This window comes from Nicotiana tomentosiformis, chromosome 9 (assembly GCF_000390325.3).
Source record: "Nicotiana tomentosiformis chromosome 9, ASM39032v3, whole genome shotgun sequence".
Taxonomy (NCBI): domain Eukaryota; kingdom Viridiplantae; phylum Streptophyta; class Magnoliopsida; order Solanales; family Solanaceae; genus Nicotiana; species Nicotiana tomentosiformis.
This window is the reverse complement of record NC_090820.1, coordinates 20874899-20897846: the sequence shown is the minus strand read 5'-3', so window position 1 is coordinate 20897846 and position 22948 is coordinate 20874899. Positions and strand designations below refer to the sequence as shown.

The following is a 22948-nucleotide window of genomic DNA, read 5'->3' as shown; positions in this document are numbered from 1 at the left end:
ATTCACATTATTGGCAACTTCGGCAAACGATTTGGGTTTTCACTGATGTATTTGAAAGGAAGAACTATTATTTTTGAAATCATGATTTGACTGAGTATTTTATCTCTGAGTTACTTATGGTGTTATCTGCTTTATGTTGTTATGGACTATTGGTTGTGGACCTGACCTTGGTAGAAGCTCGTCACTACTTTCAACCTACGGCTAGGTTTGTTACTTACTCAGTACATGGGGTCGGTTGTACTGATACTACACTTCTGCACATTTCGTGCAGATATTGGCTGTTGTTGTTGATGTGCTCGATGGTTGCGGGATTTGAAGATGTACCTGCATTCCTGTTGTAGCTGCCTCTTGTTCAGGGTAGCCTTAGATTTATAAAAGCTCTGTTTATGTATTATTCAAACAGACTATGTATTTATTTCATTTTCGCTTTGTATACTCTAATCTTAGCAGCTCATGATTTGTAATACCAGTTCTTGAGGAAAAGTATTGGTTTTAGATATTTTATTTTAATTAATTACCTTATTAATTTCATTGGAATCAGATAGTTGGTAATTGGCTTACCTAACGGATTGGGTTAGGTGCCATCACGACTAGTTGGATTTTGGGTCGTGACACTCATGAACGTTATCACGCCCCGTTTTCTTGCTAAAGCGGGTCTTGATGTGTGACAACTCTTTTAAAGGAGGTATTAAAAGAGAAGACTCGTCACCTAACGATTTTAAGGTGCGTTAGGGCACCTATTTGAAAATAACTCTGTTTGACTAGTCAACGCCACCAAAGATCGGGTAAGGGCTCAAATTACCTCAAAGAGAAGGTGTTAAGCACTCTTCGAGGTCCACAACTGTGGGTCCCGGATGAACTTTAAACTATGTGAATTATGTAATTAGGCTAGGTGAACAAATAAATAAAGGGGAATTTAGAAGTCGAAGAGTCTTATTATAACACATGAGAATCGGTACAAATCTTAATGACTACAAGGATACAACCACATTGATCTATGTTAAATGACTAAGTGTAAATAACAAGTACATAAAGAAAGGGGGGTCCTAAGTTTTTTTAGCCTAAAGGATCACTCTATGCAGCATAAATAATATGTCGCAACTCTCTTAAGGTAGGGGTTGCTCATATTATTCAGCGGGCACAGACTATCATCTCCTTCTACCCAATTACTATGTTGAGGTTGTTACTTAAAAACGCTCTAATTCAATTCTAAATCGTACCCTATGCGTGCACTACCCGTCCTATACCTATGGTCCAAGAGGCTTTGGACCTACTATTAGGCGGTTCTAGACTCAGCTTAGGTTGCTCAAAATGATAAAACTAGGTGACATTCAAAACAGATAAAACTTCACGTAAAGACAATTAAAGGCCCAAGTTAGCCTCCACATATAAACAACAAATGCACGCGGGAAGTTCAGGCAATATATAATTTTAGAATCAAAATTTAAAGTCCTATAGGCATGGTTTCAAGTTGATTCTTCATTCCAGTATTATATAAGCAACGCATAGGCAGGTTAAAACATCACAAGTACTATAGGTATGATTTCTAATTGTTGATGAGGCAATAAAGCGATACGAGTTACCAGATTACTAATGCTGATTTTATAATCACGCTCCTTTGGCAGATGTTAATGTTCTATAGGCATGGTTTCTAACAGTTACAAAATTAGGCAGTGAGACAGCTTTGAGAGTCTAGTATTAAGAACGTTTATCTCATAAACATTGTTCTTATGCGTGCAATAACATCCTATAGGCAGGATTTCTAACAATTGATAATTAGACTTGATTTTATAACACTTTATAGACATATCATCTAGGTGGGAAGCGTAATGAAAACAACGAAAATAGTCGATTAAAGATTAGAATCCTATAGTCATGATATCTAGATGGCAATACACTAATGTAATAGAAGCAATTGACCAATTGATTATTTGAAGTCTTATAGACATGGTATCTAGGTTAACAAAGCATATGTTATACATCCTATAGCATGCTTTCTATTAGTGCAACGTACCAAAAGGAACGACAAACAAGGCATGTTGAACGAAATAGCAAATATAACACAGAGACCCTATAGGCATGTTTCTACCCTTTCATGCAAATATTAGAATGCCCCAGCCCCTCCTTTTATTAATCTCCCCATCATTTGTTATACAAATTATTACAGACCACATTGAATGATTATAGGCTCAAATACAAATAAAGAACAACCCAATAACGCATCTGGGCCTTCAAATATGCTTAGAACTTCATGTGGACAACGGGGCCAAACTCCAGGTGCAGACAGTATGCTCCAGACCCCTCAAATACTAAAAGCTAGGCCCAATATACCAAGCCCAAACAATCTCAGTAATTAAGCTAATGGATACCAGATTAGCCATACAGGCAATAGAACTACGCATCAGAGTAATTTAAAAGCTTAATTTTCACAACTGAAAGAAATGCAGTTTCAGCCCATATACAGGGCCATGCTAAGTTGACAGGCACCAAAAATACATACGGGCAAGTAATTCCAGGAAAACAAGATTAACAAGGGCAATATAAAGTACCACCAAACCACTGCAAATATTGTTTCAAAACAGAACCAACTCAAAGAATGCATACGACAGCCCAAGCAAAATCATACACATGAAAAAGGTGGAATAAAATCTTCCTATGAAGATTCTAACAGGAAAGCCTTGCATAATTTGGCAAACCTACTTAGTTGATCATGAGATTTAACAAGATGACACTAACATGCACCCCAAGTCTCTAAGAACTCATAGCAGGTAAATAATATGTCAACCTTAAGCTTACAAGACAAACAGACATTAGGATTCATGATGGATGAAAGTATCAACCTTAAGTTAATAGGATAGGTAATTATCAAGCATAGTGCTAATTGATCATATATAGGAAGAGGCTGAACATTGAAATTGACACTAGAAAGACCTGGGCAACACTTAACAATATAGAGTCGAGCAGATCACACAATGGTATTACAGGAAACATGGCATGCTATTTTTTAGAGATTCAGGTAGTGGTGACATCAAAAAATTACATGATCATTAAAGAAGATAACAAGCTACATATGAATGATTCCATAGGGACTAGAACACATTCTGGGCATGATGGTTTAATCACAAGAGTTTAGAACAAGGCAGGGAAGTAAACTCATGCAGGATCATATATAAGCATTCATGTGCAAACACACTAGGCTAAACGAGCTTAAGAGAGCCAAATTATTCATATTAAACACATGTAATAGACATATATTAGAGTTGGGAATTTTAGGTAAGTTCAAATGCTAGAAAAGTTCATAATCACAAAACAATCTCAGGGCCCATATGTCTGCAAATAGAGATGGCATAGGAATATATTAATTCACAAAAATTCAGTGGCATGGGTATACAGAATATGAACACAAATGAAAGAGAATGAAATTGCGAAGGCCAAGGAACTTACCAGTCATCAATTGATAAGCAGATAAACAAGAAGAACAATCTCAACAGTATTCCAAACGTCAACAAAGAGCAGTAGAACCCAAAGTTTTAGTGCGTCAGAGATCCCAAGGGTTTTATATGAACCCCGGGCAGTGCTCGCACCAAGAAAGGTTAATTAGTCGAATTTTGGTGGCCTTGGCTTTAAGCCGGCCAAGAGCCAAAGTTCAGAACAATATAGAGTGAAGGAGTAAGAGAGTAATAGTTCTTAAGGTGATTAAATTCTGTCAATAAGGGAAATTGGGGAAGGGTTATATAGTGGTGGAAATCGAACAAGTAAGCATGGAAAACAATTAATCAATCACAAAATAAGGAAAGAATATCACATGCAATCAGTAATAGAACTGGTAAAGAAGAAAAAAAATGAAATTTCAAACCCTAGTCCGACGAAAATCAAAGATTGACTGAGGATCTTGGTAAATCAAACCCATATAATCTGGTAGTGAATGTATCAAGTCAAGAATATGGCAATAATACAGAATCAAAGTCGAATGATCGCATGTTGATGAGCTTCCATAAATAACTCAGTACCAAACGCGTAATATCAAGAAAACGGGAAAGAAACGTTGTGAGTAGAGAAAAAGGAAAGGAAATATGGAAGATCTCCATATTCTCTTGGGTTCAAGCTAGGATTTCGGTGAGGCGGCTAGGGTTTAGTGTGGGAGGAGAGGGAAGCGTTTAGGGGCGGCTGGGCAGAGTGAAATGTGAGGATTAGGGTTGGGGCGGGTAATTAAAAATGGGAGATTGGTTGTGGGTCGTTGATCATTTGAGATCAACGGCCAAGATTAGAAGAGAAGCGGGGCGGGTCATTTAAACGGGTACCGATCGGGTTTGCTAAAGGGTCGTTTGGTCTGGGCCAGAGGGAATTGGACCAAGGGTTTTAGGGTATCTGGGCTGCCTATTTTGGTCTGAAATTCATTTTAAAGTTAGGCCATAATTTAAATACACTCAATTTATCAAAAAATAATTTATAAAAAGTAATTAACACACAATAAAATATTATTTATGTAGTGAAGTGTTTCAAAATAATAGCTTAATATTATAAAAATATAAAGATGCTATTTGGCACAAATAATGTGAAAAAATGTAATTATGCATAGCATATAGGCTATTATTGCAAAATTATATAAATAGCCTAAAAATACAAATATAACTATATAAAATGAGGTAAAAATATTATGAGACTTATATGTGGATACAAATAATAAATTTAGATGATTAATTCATCGCAAAATAATTTGAAAAGGTGATTAATAAATATTCAATTAATTTAAATGCAAGAAAATTAATTTTAAAGCTTTACAAATTATGGAAAATTATAGAAAACACTTGTATGACTCTTTGTAAATTGATGATGGTGCATGAATGACATTTATAAAAATATGAGGGCAAAATTGGGTATCAACAGCTGCCACTCTTTATCCGGGAATGATGAAAGAGTTATCGGGTAAAGAAAATGATGGCCAATTTTGTCCGAAGTGAGTGAGGAATGATGTGTTTTTTGGAAAAAATGGGGGTCAAACCCTGGTTCTTGAGTTGCCTACATATCCCTGGTGTTATGGGAATCAGGTCGTGTGTAGTTCTAGATCCAACGGCGAACAAAACCGATGGAGTTGTAATAAGAGTAGTTGTGTGTTTCGAAAAAAAGATCTTTTGGGTAGGACAGTGTCGTAAGTAACGGATAATTTCATGTGGAGCTATGAATGCGAATTTAAACGTTGCAAATATTTGAGGTAAATATTTGGGCAATTACGGGACAAAGAGTAAACAATTGTTGATTGTCGGTTAGGTTTGAGATAGTTAAAGGATGTGAATGTTGTGAACCGAAACAGGAGCGAGAATTACTCCTGTTTGTAGAACGGTTACCTACCTAGTTACCTGTAAAACTTAAAACACGATGCACGTGAATATATGGGGTTATTGCGTAATTTAAACATGATGCAAATTCCCTTCAGACCATGAGAGTTGTCTTTGGACGACGAGGATGATGTCCTTAGACCATGACGTCCTAGGCCATGAATTGTATGATAAGGGATTCGCATGCCATGGAATGGTGTCCTAGGGCCATGATGATGATTCCTCCGGACTATGACGCCTTTGAATAATGATATGCAATTTCGAGAGATCCTCAGGCCATGGCATGGTTTTTTCAGGCTCTGAGGATGGTGCCTTTGGAATATGACGCCTTCAGACAATGTGGCGATGTTTTCAGCCCATGAAATGCAAGTATGTGTTAATATTGATCACTTGATAAAGGAAACAGGTGATGCTCAGTCATATGCGAGAATGAGATGAGACAAGGCTTAGTCTCGTACGGGATGAGGGCAATGTTTTAACCCGATGCAAAGAGTGGAGACAATGCTTAATCTCTTGCAAGGAAAGGTGGTGCTTAGACTTATACAATGGTGAGGCAGTGATTATGCTTATGCAGTATGGAGGAAGTGCTTAGCCTTATGCAGAGAATGGAGGCGGTGCTTAGTCTCATGCAAGTAAAAGTAGTGCTTAGCCTTATGCAAGGAATGAAGACAATGCTTAATCTCATGCAAGGTGAGAGCAGTGTTTAGACCTATGCAAGGAGTAGTGACAATGCTTAGTCTCATGCAAGTAAAGGTAGTTCTTATCCTTATGCAAGGAATGAAGACAGTGCTTAATCTCATGCAAGGTGAGAGCAGTGTTTAGACCTATGCAAGGAGTAGTGACAATACTTAGTCTCATGCAAGGAATGGAAACAGTGCTTAGTCTCATGCAAGGTGAGGGCAGTGTTTAACCTTATGCAAGGAATGGAGACGATGCTTAGTCTCATGCAATGTGAGGACACTGTTTAGCCTTATGCAAGGAATGGAGTCCGTGCTTAGTCTCGTGCAAGGTGAGGGCAGTGTTTAGCCCTATATAAGGAGTAGAGGCAATGTTTAGTCTCATGCAAAGGAAGGCAGTGCTTAGCCTTATGCAATAGCGGAGGCAGTGCTTAGCCTTATGCAAGGTGAGGGCAGTGTTTAGCCCTATGCAAGGAGTAGACACAATGTTTAGTCTCATGCAAAGGAAGGCATTGCTTAGCCTTATGCAATGATGAGGGCAATGTTTAGCCCTATGCAAGAAAAGCAATGACTAAACGCGAAAGGATGAAGCATTTCTTAGCTTGATGTGTTTGCATTTGGCGACTTTTGTCAGTGTGAAGATAGTGATCTTGCTGTGTGTATGTATTTTCGGACATTCCTATTATGTTCATTGTGCCTGCATCCAAAGAAAAATCGCGAGTTTTGTGGGGGGAGGTTGGTTCGTTCTCTCGATTCTTTTCTTTGCCTTTGCTCTTGTCTGGAGGTCCTTCTTGAGTCACCCCGAGTAACATCTGGCTGCTATAAAAATAAAATTTTCGAAAAACATGCATTTAATAAATTGTTTATAAAAATGTAGTTGTTCAAAATATGTGATAATGCATGAGGGCGAATAATTTGTTGAATTAATGACTGTGACACACTTTTGAGACATTACAACCTCCTTGATTCAGAATTTTAAGGACCCTCCTCAAAATTCTGCCCCAGTTTCTGACCATAGTGGGGGGGAATGAAGATTTTATTATGATGTGACCGACCTAGAGGGCTGCCTACGTATCCCCTCTTAAACGGGAATTAGGTCAAGCGTAGTTCAGTTACATCAAATAGAAAGTGCAAACATAGTCTTAAACATAGTATCTTTTGATTGCGTCCGAATTGACGGGTTTTGGCCAAATCTCTCCATCCATTTCTGCAAGTATAAATGCTCCTCCTGTTAATACTCGGTGAACCATGTAAGGGTCTTGCCAGTTGGGTGAGAATTTCCCTTTTGCTTCATCCTAATGTGGGAAGATCTGTTTTAGTACCAATTGCCCCGGTGTGAATTGCCTTGACCTAACCTTTTTATTGAAAGCTCTTTCCATTCTATTCTAGTAGAGTTAACTGTGACACACTGCATTCATTCTTTTTCCATCAATGAGAGCTAGTTGTTCATACCGGTTCCGTACCCATTCTGCATCGCTGAGCTCGACTTCCTGTATGATTCTTAAGGAAGGGATCTCCACTTCTGCGAGAATAACGACTTCAGTACCGTAAACCAGTAGGTAGGGAGTTGCCCCAGTTGATGTACGAACTATGGTTCGATACCCGAGTAAAGAAAATGGTAGCTTTTCATGCCATTGCTTGTAGTTATCCACCATTTGTCTTAATATCTTCTTGATATTCATGTTGGCGGCCTCTACGACTTCATTCATTTGCGGCATGTATGCTGTAGAGTTTTGATACTTGATCTTGAATGTTTCACACATAACTTTCATCAAGTCACTATTGAGATTTGCGGCATTGTCAGTAATGATTGATTCAAGTACTCCAAATCGACAAAAAATGCGGTCTCGTACAAAATCTGCTACGACTTTCTTAGTTACAGCCTTATAGGATGCAGCTTCAACCCATTTTGTGAAGTAGTCTATAGCCACCAGAATGAACCTATGTCTGTTTGAAGCAGCGAGTTCGATTGGCCTGATGACATCCATGCCCCAAGCAGAAAAAGGCCAGGTCGAACTCATTGCATTGAGTTTTTTGGGCGACACTCTTATCATATCACCATGTATCTGGCATTGGTGACACCTTTGAACATATTTGATGCAAACTGTTTCCATAGTCATCCAGAAATACCCTGCTCTTAATATCTTCTTGGCCAGAATGAAACCATTCATGTGAGGTCCTCAAGTTCCGGCATGTATTTCCTCGAGAAATCTAGATGCCTCATTGGTATCGACACATCGCAGTAATCCCAGGTCGGGATTTTTTCTATACAAAATTCCTCCTCTTTGAAAGAAGTGGTTTGCCAATCTTTGAAGTGTGCGCTTCTGAGTGTGTGTAGCGTGCTCTGGATATTCTCCCTTTTCCAAGTATTCCTTGATGTCGTGGAACCACGAATTTCCGTCAATCTCTTCTTCAACATGTGCACAATAAGTTGGCTGCTTATGAATTCCTATTGGTATAGGATCAATAAAATTCTTGTCTGGGTGTTGTATCACGGAAGACAAAGTGGCTAACGCATCTGCGAACTTATTCTGAATCCTTGGAACATGTTTGAATTCCATCTTTGTGAACCTCTTGATCAGCTCCTGTACACAATGCAAGTATGGCAGTATTTTGGTATTCTTAGTAGCCCACTTTCCTAGTACCTGGTGTACCAATAAATCAGAATCTTCGATTACCAGGAACTCCTAAATGTTCATGTCGACGGCCAACCTGAGTCCCAAGATGCAGGCCTCGTATTCTACCATATTGTTGGTGCATGGGAACCTGAGTTTTGCGGATACCGGGTAGTGTTGATCGATTTCTAACACTAAGACAACTTTGATACCCACTCCTTTGAAGTTTGCTGCTCCGTCGAAGAACATCCTCCAACCCTCGTACGCCTTGGAAATATCTTCTCCTACAAACGATACCTCCTCGTCGGGAAAATACATTTTTAATGATTTGTATTCTCCGTCTATGGGAATTTCTGCCAAATAATCTGTCAATGCTTGCCCTTTGACTGCCTTCTGAATTACATAGACGGTGTCGAACTCACTCAGCAATATCTGCCATTTTGCTAACTTACCCGTAGGCATGGGTTTCTAAAAAATGTATTTTAGCGGATCCATCCTTGATATGAGATATGTAGTATACACATAGAAATAGTGTCTCAACTTCTGGGCTATCCATGTCAAAGCGCAATAAGTGCGTTCCAACAAAGAGTAACGAGCTTCGTAAGGTGTGAACCTCTTGCTCAGATAATATATCGCATGCTCCTTCATTCCAGTTTAGTCATGTTGTCCTAGAACGCAACCAAAGGCCCTATCTAACACAGACAGATAAAGCAACAGGGTCTTCTTGGTTCTGGTGGGACCAACACGAGTGGTTTAGATAAATACTCCTTGATTTTGTGGAAGGCTTTCTGGCATCCTTCAGTCCAACTTGTTGCAACATTTTTCCTCAGCGTTTTGAAGATTGGCTCACATATCACCGTTGATTGTGCTATAAAATTGCTGATATAATTGAGGCGCCCTAGAAAACCCATCACATCTTTCTTATTCTTTGGTGGCAGCAAATCTTGGATGGCTTTGATTTTTGACAGGTCTAACTCAATACCTCGGCGGCTGACGATGAAACCTAACAACTTTCCAGCAGGGACTCCGAAGGCACATTTTGCAAGACTCAACTCAAATTGTATTTTTGAAGCCGGTCGAAAATTTTCTTCAAGTCTGCTATGTGATTTGAACTCCTTTTAGATTTGATGATAACATCATCCATGTACACTTCTATTTCCATGTGTATCATGTCGTGGAAGATAGTCACCATGGCCCTCATGTAGGTGGCCCAAGCATTATTCAAACCAAACGGCATCATTTTATAACAATATATTCCCCACGGTGTGATAAAGGCGGTCTTTTCGGTGTCTTCTTCATCCATCCAAATCTAATGGTATCCTGAAAACAGTCGACAAAGGATTGGAGTTCATGCTTGCCATAGTTGTCAATCAGTATATGTATGTTGGGCAGCGGGAAATCATCCTTAGGACTTGCTCTATTCAAATCTCGGTAATCGACACATACTCTAAATTTCTCATCTTTCTTTGGAACTGGCACAATGTTGGCTAACCAGGTCGGGTATTCGACCACATAGAGAACCTTAGCTTTGATCTGCTTGGTGACCTCCTCTTTTATCGTCAAACTCATATCCGGCTTGAACTTTCTGAGCTTCTGCTTTACTGGTGGATACATTGGATTGATGGGTAGCTTGTGAGCTACTATGGATGTGCTTAAACCCGTCATATTGTCGTAGGACCATGCGAAGATGTCCTCATACTCCTCTGTTCAGGTGGTCAACAACAGAGTATTCTCTTGCTTATATCTTCCTCCAAAGATCGTCATTGTCGGTCTCAACAACAGGCGGTTTACATGCAGCTTCCTTGCTTGTTCCTCCCATATTCCCAGGTGTGTAAACTCTGCCAGTTCCAGTCATACCTTGTGCGACACCTGCTTCTTCCATTTTAGCTTTTCCCTTTCTTCTTGCTTCCACAACATAATCCTATGGGACGGAATCAGGCACGTAAGAAGGTGTGGGAGCTACCATTATAGTGAAAGGTGTATCTACCTCAACTTCAAATGGCGCCTGGGTTTGTACCACAACTAGTGTGAGGGTAACCGGAGATGTTTTAGGAGTGTCTCCCTCTCGAATGAGTCCAATGGACCCTTCCTGATCCCACTCCTCGTCAGTTTCTATCACGTTCACTCCCTCACCTTTGTGATCCGGGAGAGGGTTGTTGCGGACGTTCGGTGCAACTTTCTTTGCTTGTATAACCTTAGTGTCGATCAACGTCTGAATCTTGTCTTTCAACGTGCGACATTCCTCAATGGTATGACCATTCATGCCTGAATGATAAGCACATGTTTTGTTGGGGTTGACCCATTGGGAAGGATTTTCCACAACAACAGCAGGAATAGGAGTGACGTAACCAGCGGCCTTCAGTCTCTCATACAGTTGGGATATAGGTTCAGCAATTGGGGTGTATTGTCTAGGAGGACTGCGGTCGAAATTTGGACGTAGTTTTGGGTAGTTTTGGCGGGCGGGTGGAGGTGAATGGTAATATGCAGGTTGAGTGTTGTAGGTATGGTAGGTGGTGGCGGGGTATTGGTATTTTGGGGATGAGGGTTGATATGCGGGTGGAGGTGTTTGGTATGTGAGGGGAGACTTAAGGCCATGGGCTACCATCACGGCACCCACTTCTTTCTTCTTTGAAATACCTCCTGATTGCAAAGCTTTATTCGTGGCTTGTAGTGCCTCGAAATTAGTTACCTGTCACGCCCCAAAACCGAGGAGCGCGACCGGCGCTCAACCGAGTGAACCCGATCGAGCAAGCCTATTAGATTCCTTCTACCCAAACTCATTCATGAATAAAGAGAATATATGTTTTCCTTAATTAAACAATAAAGTGGTCATGTCTGCAATTACCAATTTCTTACCATAAGTTTCATCATTTTTAAAGTCTCAAATGGACAAGTAATACAACCACAACATAGCATAGTTTGTCTTTCCCAGCACCAATACACAACCCACACAATGTCTACGGAGCCTCTATAGATAAAGAAGAGTACAATGATAATGCCGGCAACAAGGCCTCGGCTATACCTCAAACCGAATACACAAAGTACAAAAAATACATGACCCCGGGATGAAGTGGGGATCACCAAGTCACCTGGGAAGAAGGTGTACTGCTATCACTGATCAATATCTCCTACTGTGGAACCACATGCATCTATTTAAAGATGCAGCGCCCCCGAAAAAAGGGACGTTAGTACCGTCGAATAGCAATAGTATGTATAACTAAACACCCTCTCAATAGAATGACAAATAATACAAATAAGATTATCATAATATCAATGAAAGCCTTAATCAACATCAAACCTCAATTTAGGATCAAGACAGTGTTCAAATTAATTTCCATATCTCACATTGGGAGATTTTTAGTATCGATACCATTGTCCACAATACCAGTACCATTATTCACCATACCAATACCAATATTCACAATACCATTATTCACAAAACCAGTACCATTATTCACAAAACCAGTACCACCGCACTCTTAGCACGGAGTCCGATCACGACCCGATCGGCTAGGCTATCTCAGTAGAGACATCAACCACAATTTCTCTCAATATCAATACCACCGTCTTTAAAACGGAGTCCGATCACGACCTGATCAGCTAGGCTATCTATTAGGGACATTGACCACAATCACAATTTCAATTACAATTTTCAGCACAATCACCACCATATGTGCGGCATGGTGTCCGATCACGACCCGATCGGCTAGGCTGTCTTATTTGGGACATCAACCTTTTTATATCAATCATCGCATTTCATATTACTTTCACATCTTTTCATTTAATTGGCACTAATGGCCATATTTATAGGATCATTCTTGGCACGTTAGCCATATTCAATATTTCATGCTCACCTTATCAATTTCAAATATCATTATCATCATCAACAACAAATACAACTCAAATCAACATGTGTAGTACACATGTGAGCAATTTAGAGTCAAAGGCACATAGAGATATTTCACAAAATTTGGCATAATAGCCTTCATTTGAACTTGACTTAAAGTCGAAACATTATTAATGCACAACCCGTATTTTAACACATCCTCAATTGGTAACATAACATGAATAAAGCATTTAGGATGCTTGTTGAATATATATATCTTTCAACCCAATCTTACTTGGAATAGCCAGTCTCATAATGAATCACTCGGGACTTACATAATTTACATGAATATCGTGGGATTCAATTCTAAGAGAAGAGTTTAGCCAACATACCTCACTTGAGCTTCCTTACACTCTAAATGTTCTGAAATTCTTAACAACTTCAATCTATTGTAGAAATATAACAAATTGAATCAAAATTAGGAAGATGAGCATGGTTCTAGCTCATTTGAGCATTTTATCAAACACTAGGTGTGCATTAAGGTTCCAAGGTCCTTTTATGGAGAATTTCATCATCCCACAACCCAATATTTACCATTTTTAGCTCAACAATCTTCCTACACCTTTTGATAATATATGCATGTAAAATAAACAACTCTCATGCCCAAAAATTATCTTGTTAGTTATCCATTTTCAGAAAATTTTGAAATTGGGGTTTAAGGTGTAGAATCTTACCTCTATGATGAAGACCTAGTGAGCTTCCCTTCTTAATCTTCCAAAACTTGAGCAAGAATTGAAGAAAAAATATTGAAGAACACCTTCTCACTCTAGGGCACTCTCTCACACTCTAAAATATCAGATTATGTCTCAAAAATGGCCCAAAGAGTGTATTTAACAAAATAGGGTCGAGTTTTAAAAATCCAAAAATAGAGCTCCGGAACAAGGTATTTGGTTACAAAATAGCCAAAAGAACTGTTTGTGTATGCGATCACTATGCGGTTCGCATAACTATTATGCGATCGCATAATGCACCGCATAACAGTTATGCGGTTGCATAGTCGACTGCATAGTTGCTTCCAACTAACCCAATTAACTGCCTCACTCTGCGGCTATTATGCGGTCCGTAGAGTGGTTCTGCGGTCGCATAATGGACCGTAGAAATGCACTTTTTCGCCAAAATTTTTCCTTTACTTTTTGGTGCATTGTTCAACCCAAAAAGTCCGAGCCGCGGCGAGCAAGCTCGTCGCGAAGAATTTCTACAATCCCCAAACACGTAAGCCTAGTCCGGCACCATGAAACATTATTTTCTTTGAAAATTCTACCGGGCTTTATACTTAAGTACTTCAAAAATTTTCGGGGTGTTACATTACCATCCCACTCTTTATTCCTTATTCTATTCTTTCCCCTAACTTGATGATGTCTGAGAACTTATGATTTTTGATGACCATCAATCGTTCATAATATTGCGGATCTTGTGCTCTAACAAAGAACTTGTTCATTTGTTCTTTAAGTGCTGGCCTTACCTTTGCGGCCTCCGATCTCCAATGAGTAGCATACTCGCGGAAGGTTTCTGTCGGCTTTTTCTTGAGGTTTTAAATGTAAAAAATGTTTGGCGCATTTTCCGTGTTGAACCTGAATCGGTTCATGAAATCTGATGCCATACTTATCCAATTAGCCCACTTCTTTGGGTTTTGACTGATATACCAAGACAAAGCATCTCTTGTAAGGCTTCACATGAACAGTTTCATGTGGATTTATTCATTTTTGCCCACTGCTACAAGCTTGTCACAATAGGTTCTCAGATGCACCTTTGGATCACCAGTGCCATCGAACATTTTGAACTTGGAGGTTTGTAACCCTCTGGCAGTTCCACATCCGGCTGAATGAACAAGTCCTCATAGTTTAGACCTTCAACGCCTTTCCCAACTTCAATACTCTGGACTCTCCATGTGAGCTTCTTTTGTTCCTCCGCCATGTTTCTAATGAGCAGGTCTTTCTCAGTTGGTTCGGGTATATATAGGGTTTGCTGCGGGGTATGGGGTAAGGTTTCCACATATATAGGATTGCTTTGATAAGTTCCAGGAACTTGGGTACATGGGTGATCATGAACTGTTTCATGTGGATTTATTCATTTTTTCCCACTTCTACAAGCTTGTCACAATAGGTTCTCAGATGTACCTTTGGATCACCAGTATTATCGAACATTTCGAACTTGGAGGTTTGTAACCCTCTGGCAGTTCCACATCCGGCTGAATGAACAAGTCCTCATAGTTTAGACCTTCAATGCCTTTCCCACCTTCAACACTCTGGACTCTCCATGTGAGCTTCTTGTGTTCCTCCGCCATGTTTCTAATGAGCAGGTCCTTCTCAGTTGGTTCGGGTATATATAGGGTTTGCTGCGGGGTATGGGGTAAGGTTTCCACATATATAGGATTGCTTTGATAAGTTCCAGGAACTTGGGTACATGGGTGATTGTTGGTCGAGTTTTGGGGATCGGGAGTAGGTTGTGGTGCATTTTGGGGAGTGTGATATGTAGTGGTTTGGGGGTATTGAGTTTGATGATGGTGATGTTGTTGAGGGGTTTGCACTGGTGGTGGGTTAAAGTTCTATGGAGGTGCGGGATTATGATACTGGTGTGGTACGGGAGGATTTAGAGCCATGGGTGGTGGGTTCAGATTTTGTGTGTTTTGTGGTGGTGTTTGGTTCTGGGTAGTCGGGTTTTGCTGGTTGATGTCAGGAACAGTGAGAGTAAGGGAAAGGTTTGCCAAATTTCGGACCTGCTCAAGCTCGCCCTGTAGTTCCAAAATTTTCTGCTCCAAATGTAAGACCAACTCATTCTACCCCAGAGTACTTCTACCTTCGGAAGTTTCCACATTTTCTGCCACAACAACATTGTCTTTACGGATACCAGTTAAATCATCCATTTTCCCTTTGCCCTTGCTTTTGCTTTTTGGGTCACTAGGTGGAGGACCTCTGGATCTAGTGTGATATGTTGATGATGCCAATATGCACGAAACAACCTTTGGGAATGGGAATAATCAGAAAGAAAGAAAAGCCAAAGGTAACCAAGTCAGTAAGGTGAAATGAAAGAGTATTCGCAATATTTAAACATGTTTCACAAAGTTATGCAATAATTCGCGTCCTAATTTGAGGACCTCATTGTGCCTGAGGTAGGCCTAAGCGACACATATACTTGGAGAAAATTGGTGTCCACGTTTGCTTCATTTCATTAATGCAAAAAAAGCCAAAACAATCTTTTACTAAATCGACAATAATAAAATAAAGTTACTAATGGCATTTAGCCTTATTACATCAAAATCTAATCTAAGCTAGAAAGCAAAAAAGAATATCATCTCCTAATCTACTTGGTCCCTGAAGGACCTTCTCCGTGCTTGTCTCTCTTGACCCTATCAATCATGTTTCCCAAATCGCGCATATCCAGCAATAAGTAAGCTTTTGCCAACTTTCCTCCTTCATCGTCGTCCATGCCTTGACAATCCGAAAGTCTCTTTCTCATCTTCCCTTCTAGCTCCATTAGTCCTCGTTCCAGGTATTCCAATATTTCCGTTGACTTAGTGTCAATCTTCTTCCATTACCTTATAGCCTTCATGTTCACTTTGTGCTGCTCCATATATTTAGCTTCGGACTCGAACACCCTTTTGCGTAACCTCTTGTACTTCACTTGTGCCTCGGCCACTTTATCTATGATCTTATCCTTCAGGTTGACTCCTGGTTTAACGTCCCCGGCTACGTCGTCTTCCAGCCATGATAGATAGTAGTACATATGACCGGCGTGATACTTGTCTGGCTCAATAGTTTCTCCTTCCACAATGATCTTTTGTTTCCACATATGTTGCGCTTCGAACTTGAATAGGATGACATCTCCCTTGAAATCTGCCTTGTACTGGACCATGTTGGAAACCTGAGGTATGACTTGTTTTCTTCCAGCTTGTCTCATTACCCTTATAGGAGCGTAAGGTTAGATACCTCACAACCCGATCAGTACCAAGTGAGTAGTTCCTTTTGATCTGATGATGAACTCACTACTAGGAAACTATTCAAACATCCAATGCACTTGCTCGCCTGTCAGATTGCTGAAAAAACACACCTAACTTACACCATTTCTAGGCTTTGCAAACTTATTTGGAATAAACGTCATTTATTTGGGTGATGGTTGGCCATGTAGTCATTTAGTGGCCTTCGCAGAAGCTGTTAACAATACTCACCCCTCTGAAAGTGTTCTAGCAGCCAGATTTGTAGTAATAGATTGCAACCCTCAAAGTGGCCAAACCCACACTTGCACCGATATAGAGCACAGTACATCTCAGCTAAGATAATTGGAATTATAGTATAGGTTTGTCTTTCGATACCATCCATTAAGGTCCTGGCGACCATGACTAAGCGACTATGAATCATTCCTCCTTTCATTGGAAAGATCAACAACCCCAGAAAGCAGACAATGAAAACATAAACCCGGCGATGCACCTATCCCAAAGAAGTAATAGCTAGTTCATCATAATGAAGATGATATGACTTGATATGCCCATAGCGCTCGTAAAGAAACTCAAAAGGTATGTATGATTTCTTCAGACAAAGCAGTTCATCATTCTTCTTAAAACCCAACATTTTCAGAAAATCACGGGGAGTGCGATTTTCTGGTACTAGCAGTCCCGGACTATCCCATGGTAACTTGGCTAAACCCCTTATTTCTTCTAGGAGAGGAGTCATTTCTATATTTTCGAACCGAAAAATAGCTCGTTTCTCATCCCAAAATATGGTAGCGGCCTCGATCAATTCCCTATTTGGTTGAATGTTCAACAAAGATGGCAGGTCACCAAGTACTCTCATCACATGATTCTTGGCACAAGGCGCAAGGTATTTCCACCAATCAAATAGCAAAGGCGGGATATTCTGGACCATACCGAACCTGGGGATTTCGTGCTTCATTTTCTGCAAACAAATAAGAGTTAGCCATTTCCCCTTCCAGATTCGACTACTTACGCAATAATGATCAACATGTTGGCACATTTTCTCCAAGTAATGCACTAACATGATAGTGTCCTTTGGGATTATGGAAATCCCATTGGACTTTGGATAAGGTTTATCTAAGCGGGTTGTTGCGTTAATAATGCTTTAACCCGTACTAGGTTTAGCATGATGCATGTACATTTCAAATTGTAGTGAGATTTCTAGAAGGGTCTAGATTGGTACTCCTAAGTGGACAACTTGAGAGGAAAAGGCACGGGACCATCGGCTGCACCACTGATCGACTAGTCTACCGCAAATAAGCCTTTCCGATTAAAAAGGGGTGATTTTCAGGAAAGCGCGGACACTCATCAAGTGTCGCTATGTTGATGATAAGCACGAGTGGAGTATGATGTGGAGCATGTAGTATGCAAAGAATAATAGCACATTGCCAAATATTTGCATAATAAAAGTATGAAAAAGCAATAAATAACATAGTAAAGACGAACATGAAAAGAAGAGAAAAGAAAGGAAAGACAAAAGAGAGAAGTCGGTTTAGCTCATGAAAATATGCGAGAACATAATGAAGCAGGTAGGGAAATTGGGATGGGAGAGTCATAATATAGCAGTCTTAGACAAGATTAAGGAGATGGAGAGAGGTCACACATGTCATAGCGAATAAAGGATAAGAAGGGAAGGGATGCGCATGTCATAGCAATTTAAAACAAATAAAGGTGAATAAGAAAATGGATGCGTATGTCATAGCAATTTAAATCAGATAAAGGTGAATAAGAAAAGGGATGTGCATGTTGTAGCAGTTTAAAACAAATAAAGGTGAATAAGAAAAGGGATGTGCATGTCATAGTATTTTAAAACAAATAAGAAAAGTAATCCATATTAGTCAAGTTCATTATGGTGAGAGCCTAAGTATGTCCCCAGCAGAGTCGCAATGCTGTCGCACCCCGTTTTCTCGCGAAAGCGGGTCTCGACGTATGACAACTCTTTTAAAGGAGGTATTAAAAGAGAAGAGTAGCCACCTAACGATTTTAAGGTGTGTTAGGGCACCTATTTGCAAATGACTCTGCTTGACTAGTCAACGCCACCAAAGATCGGTTAAGGGCTCAAATTACCTCAAAGAGAATGTGTTAGGCACTCTTCAAGGTCCACAACTGTGGGTCCCGACCGAACTTTAAACTATGTAGATTATGTAATTAGGCTAGGTGATCAAATAAATAAAGGGGAATTTATAAGTCGAAGAGTCTTATTATAACATATGAGAATCGGTACAAATCTTAATGACTACAAGGATACAACCATATTAATCTATGTAAAATGACTAAGTGTAAATAACAAGTACATAAAGAAAGGGGAGTCCTAAATTTTTTTAAGCCTAAAGGATCACCCTACGCAACATAAATAATATTTCGCAACTTCCTTAAGGTAGGAGTTGCTCATATTATTCAGCGAGCACATACTATCATCTCCTTCTACCCAATTACTATGTTGGGGTTGTTACTTAAAGGCGCTCTAATTCAATTCTAAATCGTACCCTATGCATGCACTACGTTTCCCATAACTATGGTCCAGGAGGCTTTGGACCTACAATTAGGCGGTTCTGGACTCATCTTAGGTTGCTCAAAATGATAAAACTAGGCGACATTCAAAACAGATAGGACTTTACGTAAAGATAATTAAAGGCTCAAGTTAGCCTCCTCACATAAACAAATGCACGCGGGGCAATTCAGGCAATATATAATTTCAGAATCAAAATTTAAAGTCCTATAGGCATGGTTTCTAGGTGATTCTGGATTACAGTATTATATAATCAGCGCATAGGCAGGTTAAAACATCGCAAGTCCTATAGGCATAGTTTCTAACAGTTACACAATTAGGCAGTGAGACAGCTTTGAGAGTCTAGTACTAACAACGTTGATCTCATAAACAATGTTCTTATGCATACAATAACATCCTATAGGCAAGATTTCTAACAATTGATAATTAGGCTTGATTTTATAACACTTTATAGACATATCATCTAGGTGGGGCAGCGTAATGAAAACAACGGAAATAGTCGATTAAAGATTAGAATCCTATAGTCATGATATCTAGATGGCAATACATTAATGTAAGAGAAGCAATTGACCAATTGATTATTTGAAGTCTTATAGACATGGTATCTAGGTTAACAAAGCATATGTTATACATACTATAGCATGCTTTCTATTAATGTGCAATGACCAAAAGGAACGACAAACAAGGCATGCTGAACGAAATAGCAAATATAACACAGAGACCCTATAGGCATGTTTCTACCCTTTCATGCAAATATTAGAATGCCCCAGCCCCTCCTTTCATTAACCTCGCCATCATTTGTTATACAAATTATTACAGGCCACATTGAATGATTACAAGCTCAAATACAAATAAAGAACAACCCAATAACATATTTGGGCTTTCAAATATGCTTCGAACTTCATGCAGACAGCGGGCCCAAACTCCAGGTGCAGACAGTGTGCTCCAGACCCCTCAAATACTAAAGGCAGGCCTAATATACCAGGCCCAAACAATCCTAATAATTAAGCTAATGGATACCAGATTAGTCATACAGGCAATAGAACTACGCATCAGAGTAATTTAAACGCTTAATTTTTACAACTAAAAGAATTGCAGTTTCAGCCAATATACAGGGCCATGCTAAGTTGACATGCACCAAAAACACATGCGGGCAAGTAATTCCAGAAAAACAAGATTAACAAGAGCAAGATAAGGTACCACCAAACCACTACAAACATTGTTTCAAAACAGAACTAACTCAAAGAATTGCATAAGACAGCCCAAGTAGAATCATACACATGAAAAAGGTGGAATACAATCTTCCTATGAAGATTCTAATAGGAAATCCTTGCATAATTTGGAAAACCTACTTAGTTGATCATGAGATTTAAAAAGATGACACTAACATGCACCCCAAGTTTCTAAGAACTCATAGCAGATAAATAATATGTCAACCTTAAGCTAACAAGACAAACAGACATTAGGATTCATGATGGATGAAAGTATCAACCTTATGTTAATAGGATAGGTAGTTATCAAGCCTAGTGCTAATTTATCATATATAGGAAGAGGCTGAACATTGAAATTGACACTAGAAAGACCTGGGCAGCACTTAACAACATAGATTCGAGCATATCACACAACGGAATTACATGAAACATGGCATGCTATTCTTTAGAGATTCAGGTAGTGATGATATCAAAAAATTACATGATCATTAAAGAATCTAACAAGCTACATATGAATGATTCCATAGGGACTAGAACACATTCTGGGCATGAATTAGTTTAATCACAAGAGTTTAGAACAAGGCAGGGAAGTAAACTTATGTCAGGCATCATATATAAGCATTCAAGTACAAACACACTAGGCTAAACGAGCTTGAGAGAGCCAAAATCATTCATATTAAACACATGTAATAGACATGTCTCAGAGTTGGGAATTTTAGGCAAGTTCAAATGCTAGAAAAGTTCAGAATCAAAAAACAATCTCAGGGCCAATATGTCTGCACACAGAGATGGCATAGGAACATATTGATTCACAAAAATTCAGTGGCATGAGTATACAGAATATGAACACAAACGAAAGAGAATGAAACTACGAAGGCCAAAGAACTTACCAGTCATCAATTAATAAACAGATAAACAAGAAGAACAATTTCAACAGTACTCCAAACGTCAATAAAGAGCAGTAGAACCCAAAGTCTTAGTGCGTCAGAGTTCTCAAGGGTTTTAGATGAACCCTGGGAAGTGCTCGCACCAAGAAAGGTTAATTAGTCGAATTCCGGTGGCCTTGGCTTTAACCCGGCCAAGAGCCAAAGTTCAGAACAATATAGAGTGAAGGAGTGAGAGAGTAATAGTTCTTAAGGTGATGAAATTCTATCAAAAGGGGAAATTGGGGAAGGGTTATATAGTGGTGGAAATCGAACAAGTAAACATGAAAAATAATTAATCAATCACAAAATAAGGAAAGAATATCACATGCAATCAGTAATAGAACCGGTAAAGAAGAAAAAATTGAAATTTCAAACCCTAGTTCGACGAAAATCAAAGATTGACCGAGGATCTTGGTAAATCGAACCCATATAACCTGGTAGTGAATGTATCAAGTCAAGAATATGGCAATAATATAGAATCGGAGTCGAACGAACGCATGTTGATGAGCTTCCATAAATAACTCAGTACCAAACGAGTAATATCAAGAAAACGGGAAAGAAATGTTGTGAGTACAGAAAAAGGAAAGGAAATATGGAAGATCTCCATATTCTCTTGGGTAGAAGCTAGGATTTGGGTGAGGCGGCTAGGGTTTAGTGTGGGAGGAGAGGGGAGCGTTTAGGGTCGGCTGGGCAGAGTGAAATGTGAGGATTAGGGTTGGGGTGGGTAATTAAAAATGGGAGAATGGTTGTGGGTCGTTGATCATTTGAGATCAACTGCCATGATTAGAATAGGAGATGAGATAGTCGTTTAAACGGGTACCGATCGGGTTTGCTAAAGGGTCATTTGGTCTGGGCCAGAGGGAATTGGGCCAAGGGTTTTAGGGTATCTGGGCTGCCTATTTTGGTCTGAAATTCATTTTAAAGCTGGGACATAATTTAAATACACGCAATTTATTAAAAAATAATTTATAAAAAGTGATTAACACGTAATAAAATAGTATTTATGCAGTGAAGTATTTGAAAATAATAGCTTAATATTATAAAAATATAAATATGCTATTTGGCATAAATAATGTGAAAAAATATAATTATGCGTAGCATGTAGGCTATTATTGCAAAATTATATAAATAGCCTAAAAATACAAATATAACTATATAAAATGAGGTAAAAATATTATAAAACCTATATTTGGATACAAATAATAAATTTAGATGATTAATTCATCACAAAATAATTTAAAAGGGTAATTAATAAATATTCAAGTAATTTAAATGCAAGAAAATCAATTTTAAAGCTTTAAAAATTATGAAAAATTATAAAAAAAAAAAAAAAAATTTGTATGACTCTTTGTAAATTGATGATGGTGCAGGAATGACATTTATGAAAATATGAGGGCAAAATTGGGTATCAACAAACGTTGCCAACGAGAGTTATGAAACGCTAGGCGATGACGTGATACCCACTGCCTCCCCCGGGCGCGAGAGATCGCATCCCCCCCATTATAGCACAACAAAATCAAATGGAAAAGGGGGCTCCACATCTACAGGAGAAGGGACGCCACCGGCCATGAAAAAGCTCCTCGAAGCAAGATTGAGACTAGCACTCAAGTATGGGGCGAAGCGGTTGAAGCTCCGTTGTGATTCACAGCTCGTAGTCAACCAAGTCATAGGGACTTTCCAAATCAAAGAACAAAGGTTGCAAAAATATCATAACGAGATATGTAAGCTTCTGCCCAAGTTCGACGAATGCCAGCTCGACCAGATCCCGCGTGCTCAGAATGTCGAAGCGAACGACTTCGCCAAATTGGCCGCAGCCACCAA

General features: G+C 39.3%; 1 protein-coding gene across 1 annotated transcript; it reads right to left on the bottom strand.

Annotated features, from left to right (window-relative positions):
- Positions 1-8193: 8193 nt before the first annotated feature.
- LOC138898461 (uncharacterized) lies at positions 8194-9090 on the bottom strand. The gene is made up of 2 exons (XM_070184530.1): positions 8797-9090; positions 8194-8658 (listed from the first exon to the last, which is right to left on the bottom strand). The coding sequence occupies exons 1-2, from the start codon at positions 9088-9090 to the stop codon at positions 8194-8196; spliced, it is 759 nt and encodes a 252-aa protein (XP_070040631.1).
- Positions 9091-22948: the final 13858 nt, after the last annotated feature.

Excerpts from the sequence above, each read along its gene's own strand:
- LOC138898461 (XM_070184530.1), bottom strand. The coding sequence starts at position 9,090 with ATGCCTACGGGTAAGTTAGCAAAATGGCAGATATTGCTGAGTGAGTTC. Across the intron at positions 8,659-8,796 it reads AAATCGATCAACACTACCCG|GTACTAGGAAAGTGGGCTAC; the intron begins GTATCCGCAAAA and ends TTGGTACACCAG.